Source organism: Limulus polyphemus, unplaced genomic scaffold (assembly GCF_000517525.1).
Source record: "Limulus polyphemus unplaced genomic scaffold, Limulus_polyphemus-2.1.2 Scaffold3712, whole genome shotgun sequence".
NCBI classification, from domain to species: domain Eukaryota; kingdom Metazoa; phylum Arthropoda; class Merostomata; order Xiphosura; family Limulidae; genus Limulus; species Limulus polyphemus.
In genome coordinates, this window is record NW_013669322.1 from 71,022 (window position 1) to 82,724 (window position 11,703).

Here is an 11,703-nt window from a genome sequence, read left to right on the forward strand (position 1 = left end):
TATTTTATTTATGTTTTGTTATCTAACCTAATAAGTATTTAATTTTTCATTTTAGTTACTGTTATAACAATAAATCATCATAAAAAAAAAAATTATTACTTACAGGTGGGTATTGTAATTTTTACAGTCAAAGTCTTAATAATAGTTAATTCCAGTTTTTGGTAGGAATTTTGTTACTATTTTATTGAATTTCTATTTATTTCAAATATTCAATTTAGAACACAAAATAATAATGTGTATAAAGAATACAATGCCCTATAACTTATAATTCCACTGGCTTTCTAACTAAGCTATAAATGCATTAAAATAATTGCCTTACCTGGTTGACCTGAGATCAGCAATAGAAATTTTGAACTTGAAGGCTGAATAATTCAAAGCTGTCTTCAGAAGAATCTAGTCTTATACCTAAATCAGTAAATTAAAATCTTCTTTTTCTGTTGGTTATAGATAATACAACAACAAATGTCGGAGAGAATTATTAACATTTCTTGAAATACAGTATGTGATAGGAGGGTGGGATAAGTGGGTTTATATCTCAGTAAAGAAAAAATATTGGACACTATAAAATTGTATCATAGCAATGTCTATACTACAAGTATGTAATTTATATTAAAACTCAAAAGCTAACATAGGGGTGGAAAGAATATCTAGAATGGACAATTCAGAGCGAAGAGGTGTCGCATCATACACAGGAGTGAATATTAAGAACTTATTTAAGTATTTCCCTTTGAAATTAAGAAACTAATGATACAGAGAGTTTGTACATAATACTTTAAATAGTATACATACAACAACTAGCAATCATTTGCTTGTGCCTTCAAAAGTTAAGGTCGAAGCCTGTAATTTAAATTTTTTATAAAAAAACTGACATAAATTTGTAGTACAAGTAACTTACATGAAGCTTTTCTGTATGAAATAAAAATAGCTGAAGCAATGGTAATTTCAATAAACGTATCCCTAAAAATGGCTTTGTATCGATACATTACCAAAAAAAAAAGATCAATGAAAGAAAGATCAAACTTAATTCTCTAAAACCTGATATCAGAGTATAAGCCAAACAAGTACTCAGAATGCATGGAAATTTAGTATGGAATTAAACGAGTAAAAGAGGTAAGCCCTAATTTGTTAACTTTTGGATGTTGAAATTGAATGAAAAAATAATTTTTGTTGTTGTTGTGGGTGTTATATGAATTAGATTTGCCAGAGTTAATGTTTTGTTCTTTTTTGTATGTTCAAATAAGTTCATCTTATCAAGTGGTTATATTACATATATTAGTCTATCAGTAGTGTATGTTTTATGAAATTGAGATGCAGATTTTATTGGGAGTGCTTTGTAGGGAATTAAAGGCATAAAACAGGTATACTTTCAGTAGCCTTTAGCTGAGTCATTCACTGTTGCAAAAGGAACCAGTGATTTTGTTCTGAGCAGTGAGACACTAATTATATATGATTGTTCAAGTAGCTTTTTTATTTTTATCCCTTAAATTTTAAACTTAATTACATACCATTCAACAGTAGCGGGGGTCCACATATTCCATCACATTGAGCAATTTGGTTTTTGCCTGTCACAACATTATAATACAGAATTAACCATAAACATTGGGTGAAATCATTAATGTTCTGTGTACAATGCATAGAAAACTCCAACAGTAATTAGTGGGGCTAACCGCATTTTGATCATTTTTGTTTAAAGTTTTTTGTATGTCTGTTCCTGTAACCTGCAGAGTCACAGGCCCACAAGGAATTTGATCCATGGCAAGCTTTATTGGTAATTAAGTAGTCATATCTGTCATGCACACATGGATGAAATGTATACTTTAATGTTTGTGTCAATCATAGATGCACAAAATCAGGTTTGTTTAAATAAAAAAAAAATAGTAACACTATACATTTGTACAAAAATCATGTTGAGACATCAGAAAAAAATGATGTAGAATCAAGACAGTCCTAGAAAGAAATGGTGCTAGTTGCAAATGTTAGGGATTTTTCTTTCTGTAGGGCAGGTTGGAAAGCTTTTTCCCTGAACTTAATCTTTCTCTTCCTCCACTAGATTTTTTGCAAGATTGAAGAATTTATTACTACATGATAGCTTTTGTTGTGAAAAAGCTAGGTACCCTTAGAACTGCATATTTTAAACATAATCTTAAAAAAAGCCTTGGGGAATACAACCACACCCTGTTTATAGACATACTATGCCTTTTCAATGTCAGTCACAAAATAAAGTCCTTCTACCTCCCCGCCCCACCCTCTTATAAAAAAAAAAAATGTGAAAAACTCCTACATGAGAATAGAACCAAGAAATGTAGAAGAAAAGAGGTGCCAATGAAATAGGATGGTAAAACATTTGCATAGAATCTTCATAGTTTTAGAGAGACCAGATTACAATTGTAATTTAAGCAATTTTATAAAAAAAATTTAGTTTTCACATCGTCAGAATTGATATAAAAAAAAAGGATTTAAGCCAACCATCGTAACATAGCCTTTTTTTTTCTTTAGACTTAATTATTTGCATTTAACTTTTGTTATCCATGCATATTACATCTATTTACAAGTTTTTGCTCATTTATTGAAAAGTGATGCTTAAAAAAGGATAGATTTGTGAAATTTTGAAATACTTGAAATCATATTTAGTTTGAATGAAGTATTATATGCATAGATATTGCTTACAAGTGAGGTTTGAATGATGGTATTTGATTAGGAATATTATTAATTTATATGCTATGAATGGATGTACAAAGGGTTAATTGCACTTTGAACAAGCTGTATAGGCAAATGCAGAACGGGTTCACTGTAGATGCAAGCTAAATGTTGCAGGTGATATGTTAAGTACCTATATCTTTGGTTAAAATTGTGGGTGAAGGCATTTTACACAGCCTTTCCAAGGAGGGATGCTTCATTATTATGATTGTTAATGATGTAGGACTGAAGGATATCATTTTGAAGAAGGGAGTCATCAGTATTCTTTATGAAAATGGAAAATTTGCATAACAGAGAATTTAGGATAGCATCAGGTTATGAAAAGTAGTACTCTGACACAAAAAGTTATTACAGTGAAGCTGCAAATGTCTTATATTAATATTAACAAAATAATAGATAATGATTTCAAGTTAATGAAAGCTCCCTATCTTCCAGCCTTACCAAATCAAGAGCTATTTCTATAAAAAAAAATGTCTGAAAAAGTTAGAATAATAGGTAGTCCCACTTCACCACATGTATTGTTCTCTGATGCATATCCAGTGAACTTCTGCATCTGGAGCATGATTAAACATCTTGGAAGCTGACTTCCACATACAGTGGAGATTAAGTGTAAAATTTATCACAATTAATTGACCTCACCATTCTTCACATGAGCTTGTTCTGATGGTAACTGATGTCAATCATCAGTTCCTAATCATGTTGATCATAATCAACAATGGATGAAGTAGTTTCAAGGACAGCATAGAACTAGAAAGTAATATTTATAGTTTGATTGATATCATGCAGAAAAAATATTTGGGAATTATTTAAATTCCTGAATAATGTTATGTTTTGAAAGGTAGAAGTTTACTTAGGAATAAAGAATAAATTGGTTGAAAAGTGTAGCACTAATAAATTCAAACTGAATTATGTAACTAGAAACTCAATTTGTTTTGAAAATATAAACAAGTATTTTGACATTATACTGTTGTGCATGTGTATAGTAAACAATCTTGTACATTATAGTTTTCAGTGAAAGAAAGTCAGTTTGTAAAAGTTATGTAGTTACATTACTTCCAAGTATGTCTATATGTTAATTTAATTACATGAGGTTTCTTCAGTGTTCATTCTGATGTGATCTATTGTGTGTCCATGTTGTATGTAACTAGAGTTAGTCACATAGATAATTCAAAGTGTATAAAAGCATACCTTTATACAGTAACTGAAATGAAATAATCTAGAATTGGAGTAATGAAATATTTATGGTTTGCAACCATGATCCTCTGTTTGACAACTTACTGTCAAAATATTTAGGAATGTGCTGAAAAATTAATGAAATATTTGATATAGATAAATGGCACATGATTATTGTCATGTTGTTTTTAAAAATTGTGTCTGTACTGTTCCAGTAGTGTTGTTTTAAATCTGGATTTGTATTAAATGCACTAAACTTCTATCAGTCACATTTAGAAAGTAATGGGTCAGTGACAGTTTCTCCTTAAAATTGTTTATTTTCTAACAAGGAGTACAGCTTCTGTTATTGGAAGATTTATGTTTTTGTCGTTTTTAAACTATTTAAACTGATGGTGGTGGTGATATGAAAGCATAATATGCATACTTCAATTAACAACTGAATAGCTTTATTAATATGACTTTTAAAAGCACATTATAATATCTCATAAAAGAAACTTAAACTTAATTTTTCATTTAGTTTTAATATTTTTTAAAATCAGTTAACCTTTTATTTCTAAAGAGAAGAAAATATAAAACTGAAACAGGATGTTCTTGTGGTATGGTGATGTGTTTTTAAAAAACTGCTTTTTAGAATATCCTCACTAATCAAACCTATTATTCTTGTTTCTCTGCTTGTCTAGCATTCTGATATGTGTTTCTGTTTGTATACATGCAAAGATTTTTATTAATAATCAAATTTTAGTAAAATCTTGTGTGTCAGTTAGTTGTGCATTAATTTATTTTAAAAGTATCTTAGAGTTACATTTTCTAAATATTATAAATTTCAGTGTCATTTTTTGAGACATAAATCGGTCCAGTATTAGATCTGAAAACATTGCATGAACATTGTTGGTTTATAGATATCCTGTTTACTGTTGAAAAAAGTTGTTTGTGTTATATTTGATATACATGTGAAATCTAGGATATTTTATGTAGAATTAACACACATTACTTCACACTCTGAAAAAGTAATCAGTTAAGAAATTCTTTCTTTATGATTGTTCATGTAAAAACTTCTATTACATTGCTGTTGAGAACATATTTCATAAGAAACATAGATTATGTTTTTGAGTTTTTACTTTGTTGTTGTAGAGAGTATTTCACAATTTTTCAAACTTCAACACACTATATGTTTAAAATTTAGTTGTATCAAATTGTAAATTTTATTGATAAAGAAGAAAAACAGTTATTAGATATAATCCATTATTTCTATTCTAAATTATAAAAAAAGCATAATTTTTTGAAGTCTTGTGTAAAATTATTCTGTTCAATAATCCAGTAATAATTGATTTTTGTAACTGAAAAAGTGTTTAAGGTTTGACAATGATTTAGTGATCCCATAAAAATAGTTATCTTTAATATTAAATCCTTGCTCACAAAAATTTATATAGTTACATAATATAACCATTTTTAACAGGTTGCATACGATTTTCTATGTTTTTAGAACCTCCGAAAAATGGGAGAGTGATGGTAGAAATACATTACGACCTGAATGGACATTGGCTGAGCTGAAACTTCCTTCCTACATCAATATCAGCTGTGTTGTCAATGGGTATACAAACTTTCATCGATTTTGTTATAGTCGTGACAGCAGTCCAGCTGCTTTTGTGAAGAAAGATAATCTTATATCAGATATTCCTGCAAAAAAGGCAGGGGAACAGGACTCAAGCTTTTGCGGTAGTAAAAGAAACAATATGCAAGCACACATAGAACAACGACCATGTCTACTGGATAATTCTCATGCTCCATCTGGGAAGCTTGATCCAAAATATACTGACAACAAAATGCAAAAAATATTAAAGCCATCACATTTTATAGTAGCAGATTCTGTTAAAAGGTTATATGTTAATGATGCAGAAAATAAGCATCTTAATGGATATAAAACAGAAGATTCAGCTAATGGATTGGTTAAGGTTGCTATTCCCCCTAAATCATTAATACAACAGAGAATTGAGAGTTTATATGGACATGAAGTAGCTAAAGTATGGAAAGTTGCAAGACAGAAACCATTTTTACACAAGCCATCAGGAAGGAGCACAGTCTCTGAAGAAAGATATGTTTCATTTAGTAATCGGAGCCCCTCTTGTCCTCCTCAAGCCTTAAGAGCTCGATCAAGTAAGTAGTTTAAAGTAATTGATATAAAAATTCATCAGTAAATAATGTCTTCAAAATGTTCATATACATTAGTACAGTGGTTGGCTAAAATATTGTTCAATTCATTGTGAGTCCCTCTTCCCATCAACCACTATTAAAAAGCTAGTAAAATGTAAATGTAACCTAAAAGTTTGATTTAAATAAGTTGAAATAATCAGAAGTTTTGTTGAAGTATTATGAAATTCAAATTATTCATCTAAAATCTAATTGCAAGGGCTATAAGTTTGGAATAAGTACTTATGTTTTCAAAATTCTAAGACGTTGTTTCTAGCTATAAAATCATTTTTTGGTTCTAACTGTGAAATAAAGCTAGCTTTTGAACATACGTCATGGATCTGATGTTTCTTCTCTGTCAGCTCAGAGGCTGGCTTGTGGGGGATCAGGGGCAGACTGAGAAAAATTTGGACTATTTTTCCAGCCCCTTCCTTTACTAAGACAGCTAATCATGAGCCTCAGATGGACATCCTGCATACTGCACCATTTTTGAAACTAGTACATCAAGTTTTTAATGTCTTGAGCATTTCCCCTTTGGCTTACAACTCTTCTCCTTCTTTGTTGGGGGAAAGTCAGTCTGCTGATTACTTAGTCATTCCACCTTCACCAGACATTGCTTATTTTTGCTTATATTGCCATATTTACTTGGGGTTCTAGGCCTGATGCCACTATTCATCTTAACTAACTCAGTTTACCCGGATGTGACTGTCTCTTACAACAGTTTTGCATTTTTATCTTCTTTGCAACTATTGTCTGAGGCCTATCACAGGTCTCCTGCTCAATTATCAGAGGTTCTGAGTCAGTTATTGACTTCTACTTTGGTAAGGTTTTCAGCTTCTGCTCTCTTTTTGGTTGGTCTGTTTCTGGGATCTTTTAGAGAGAGATGCCTTGCTTGAGGGAGTTTGACTTCCTTGTTTGGCTCTTAGAGATCTCAGAGAAGCTTCTTTTCTCAGACATTCAATTTTTGCAAGTATTCCACATTTCATGAAATTTTGGGTGGATATGGCCCATCTCCACTCTTTTCTTTCAACACTGGCCTCTCACTTTTCCCAATCTTCTTCCGGATGGTTTACTGCATCTCTGGTTTGAGTTTCCAGACCTCTGGCATTAGCTCCATGTTCTATCAGATCACATCACAAGGGTAATTCCATCCTTATCAGCAGGCATCCTCTGCTGGTGTGGACCACTGACAACAGCATTGATGACTATCCTATGAGGTCCAGTCCTGTGGGGTTCAACTCACTCTGTTTGTGTCAGTATGGGAGAGCTTTGCCACCAATCAGTGGGTCATTCAGGTTCTTACATTTCATGTTTCTTTCTTCATTGTCTACCATAATGGTTGCCTTTCCCCTCTCCAAGGATCATCTTACATCCAGTTGTTAGGCATGAGCTATCCAGGATTTTCTGCTCAAAGAGGCTGTAGAGTGCATCGACTACTCTATTGAAGATTTTTATTCCCATTTGTTTATAGTATAGAAGAAGATGTGATTGGCGACCTGTTATCGACCTTTCTCATCTCAGTCATTTCCTCCAGCCTCCTTGGTTTTCCATGGAGTCATTTTTTTCCCTCTGGTGGCACTTAACACCCAGTCTGTGGATGATGAAGTTTGCTTTCACTGATGCCTACCTTCATATTCCAATCATGGAGTCTTCATGTTGGTATCTCCTTTTTGTGCACAAGAGACAGGTTTTTCAGTTTCTTACTCCACCATTCAGCCTCACATCTGCCTCGTACATCTTTTGCCAGATAGTCAGTTCTTCTTCACTCAATGGGCATTCACACTCACCATTATATGATTGACTGGCTTCTTCTTGCTTCTTCCTACCACTTGGCAGAGTTTCACACTCAAGCTTTTTTATCCAAAACAGCAATTGTGAATTTCTCTCGAAAACAGAGAGTCTGTTCTTACCCACACATGCAGTACCTCATCAATTTAGGGATATTTTATCAATTTATCCCCTGTCACTTTGACCGGTTAGGTTCTTCAATTGGTACAGCTTGCTTACTTTGGGCTTTCGTTGAAGGAATGGAGACTTTTTCGGGTCTCATCTCATCAAGTTTTCTTGGTATCTCTGGCATCTCGGTTGCATTGCCTGCTGGAGGAGGTTGTACAGGCTGGTATGTGGACCAGCCCTAATATATTTATATATCTCATTATTTATATGATATGGCAGTTGACTCCTCAGAAGGTTTTAGGCTACTATCCATGGCTGTTCTCCACATCCTGGCTCGTTTCTAGAAGTGTTGAGTGACTTAATTTCTTTTCTGTTTATTTCTATTCTTTCTAAGGGTCCCTCTTGTCATTTTCCTTTTATCCCACTCTGTGTGGCAGGTGTTGCCTGATCAGGCATACTTATTTACAAATTGTTTTTCTAGCTACCAGTTGATTGATCTCAAATTTTCATGGTATCAATGAGGTCTGTTGAGATAGGATGTTCTATAAGACCACCTTGTGCACTCTCTGAGTGCTACACAATTATAACACATAGGACTGCTACTCATTATCATGAGTAAAGCTTAAGGGAATTTTGCTCATCTTTGCTGACCCCTAGATTGAATAAAGTGGGGTTGGTTTGCTTTTCAAAATGGGGAAAGTGGTTCACCTATTGCACTGTCTCTGGAGAATCGTTCTTCAGGACTTTCCAATGGAAGTATTCCCCCCATTTCTCCTAGTGGAGAATGGGAGTCCTTGCCACTCCAGGTCTCCAGTTGGTGGAGTGATGGACAGAGGTTTATTCTTCTTGAGTGATGCTTGTACTCATTATTCCACTCAAGGAGAAGGAGGTGAAGCTGGGTGCCCTCCTACCAATAACCCTGGATGGTTTTTCCCAGATATATATAGTTGGAGCATAGTTTGTGTGTTTAATTTTGTATCTGTAAGTTTCAAAGCTTTATTTAACTACTCACCTTTCCTTGATATATGTCAGTGTAGTATAGTATAGCATGAAGAAGTTTAGTATTGTACCAATATTCAAATTGAAGCAAATAAATTGTTTTCAACAAAATTTAAAGTGCATTCATACCAGATACATTGAAATTTGTGTCATGCTCCAGTGAGTAGTTGTAAATTAATGTGTTTTGGATATTTTTAAATTTTATATCTTATAGCTTTAGTTATTTAAAAAAATCATTAATAAATCTGTTTTAAATCCTAGAAAATGTTAAATTGTGTTTGTTTTTAATGCCTTTAGAAAGCCCACCTGTGTTCAGACATCTCACAAAAGATTTCAGGGATCAACTGCGAGCCTTGGACTCTTCAAATTCTCCTGGTGCTGTAACTAGAGTATCACGTCGAACAGAAAAAAAATCAACTCCCCAATCTGTATCTCATAATCATTTTAAGACATCATTTCCAAATGATGCTCCATGCTATAATAATCAAGAAACCAATTCTGACTGTCTAACTAGAATCAATTCTCAAGTTACCCAAGACAGTTCCAAAAATCTTGAGATGTGCCAAAACAGCAACGATCTTATTGCTCAACCTTGTGCATTAGCTCCAGTCCAGAAATGTGAAAATAATCTGAATATACATGGAAGGGATTTGAATGTTGAAAGTTTAAATGGTCAGTGATTTTGTAGTATTACAAATTTTTTATATATTTGAACAAACTATTTCATGGAAGTTATTTTTCTTCATTTGTAGGGAGGGAGAAGTTTGAGGCTGTAAACAAAATCAACCTATCACATATGACATAAAAACCTTTGATACAAGTCCCAGAAATAAAAAATAGAGTTTGAAAGTCTCCTTAACCAATGGCAGACAATGTTTTTAAATCAGGCTTGGCTGTGCTCAGTTCAGTGATGTCATATTAGAACTATTACACGTGTTGTTGTTGCATTCATTTTAACATGGAAATGCACCTGTAACATGGAATTATTAAATCTGTATTTTAAAATGAATAGTCATTGTCTGGAAAAACATTAGATTGAAAGAATAATGCCCCTGAAAGAAGTAAACTTATAGTTGAAAGTTACTGTTCTTTCTACTGTTATTAGTGCACAAATATAGGATATACACGATAAAGAAGCAATAATCTTAATTCTGTATGAATATCTAGGTAGTAAGTTAAAATGCACCATATTTCCTTAAAAATAACTCATTTTCTATCCTTCTTTGCCCCTTTAGAATATGGCACCAATCATGGACTTTGCTGTTCTTGTCATTAACTTCCATATTTTTTCTGCCTTACATATTCTCATCCATGCAATTAATTTTAATTAATGTAAAAAAAACTGTTACAATTTTAATTGATTCTGTTTTTTACATAATTTTCAACATTAATTTCTATTTTTCATTGTCTTAATTTTTTTTCTTACTGCAGTAATAATCAGATACATTACCTCACAAGCAATCCTGTATGTTTTGTTTTTTTTTTACTATTATTTTAAAGTATATAATTAAGACATTATTTTGATCATTCCATTTTGTTGTGGCTGTCTGCACTTCATGGAAGTTTTTCGTGCCTTAAATCCATGTTTCAGTGATGTTATAAATACTAAAAAAAGCCCATCATTTCATTAGGTTAACACTGTATATATCTGTATGTTATATCACACAAGTTTAGTACATTTATTTGTAATTCAAATGTCCTAATTTTTTTTAACATAGAATTCCACTATAATTTATCAAGCTTAGTAACTAAGATGTATTTTAATCTAAAAGTCCATTAACATGGCTGAGAAAGCCACTAGGGGGATATTCTGAGCTTCTGGTTGATTATTCATGTCATATATAGAAGTAAATGTATATGAGGGGAGCATTTCCAAGAATGGAAAGAGATGGGAGGGGGTGCCACTGTGTTTGATTTATTACATGAGCAATATCTTTACAAATAGAAAAGAAAAGACCTTCTTATTTTATATTCTAGCTTGTCAATATCGGTAATTTGAGTTTCTAATTTGTACAAAACTAGAGAAGTAGTAATTTGACTTCACAAACATCTAATTTGAGCCAGTGCTGCATTCAACATACCATGTGACACACAAAAATTGTTTATCTGTTGTTTTTGCATTCACTTTTGAATTAAGAAATTGAGTAATGTATAGTACTAAAATTTGAATTATAATCTGCAGTTTGATACCAAACTTATTGACATAAATTCATTAAATAGTAGTTCAATAAAATTTTGAATGCGAGCCAACAAACGAGATGACATAGCATTTCACCCGTGACCTGTGTGTTAGGCTTAGGTCTTATTATCTGCTGACTTGAAGAGAAAAATTGGCATAACTAATACTCAAAGTTAACAACAGCGACAGTGTTCATTACTATTACTGGTATTAGTTTAATTAAATGAAACAAATGTCTCTTTATGCAACAATAATATCCTTGTGTGATGGGTTCAACTGTTTTGAAGGTGGAGAACATTAATCCAGTTTTATTTTTAAGAAAATTTATGATTGTCAAGAAGATAAAGAAATTTGAGTAAACTTAAAAATGCTAGTGAATGTTCTTACAAAGTATAAACATTTTCTGCAGTGTACAAGAGACTGAAATATGAAACACATAACCAGAAACTAGGAATTACCTACTGATTTTGGTATACCATTGGTTATTAAGAAGTACCGTAGGTCCCGGCCATTAAGCCCATATTTTAATCCAAAATTCTACTCCATATTTTTCAAAGAGGGCTTAATGGCCA

General features: G+C 32.4%; 1 protein-coding gene across 7 annotated transcripts in view; it reads left to right on the forward strand.

Annotated features, from left to right (window-relative positions):
* LOC106469893 overlaps window positions 1–11,703 on the forward strand; it is a 72,604-nt gene that overhangs the window by 39,242 nt on the left and 21,659 nt on the right. For all 7 annotated transcript variants that reach the window (XM_022398471.1, XM_022398467.1, XM_022398469.1 and 4 more), the window contains 2 exons: window positions 5,354–6,024; window positions 9,250–9,624. In XM_022398471.1, coding sequence (XP_022254179.1) covers window positions 5,354–6,024; window positions 9,250–9,624 — 1,046 coding nt within the window. The remainder of the gene's footprint in view (window positions 1–5,353; window positions 6,025–9,249; window positions 9,625–11,703) is intronic.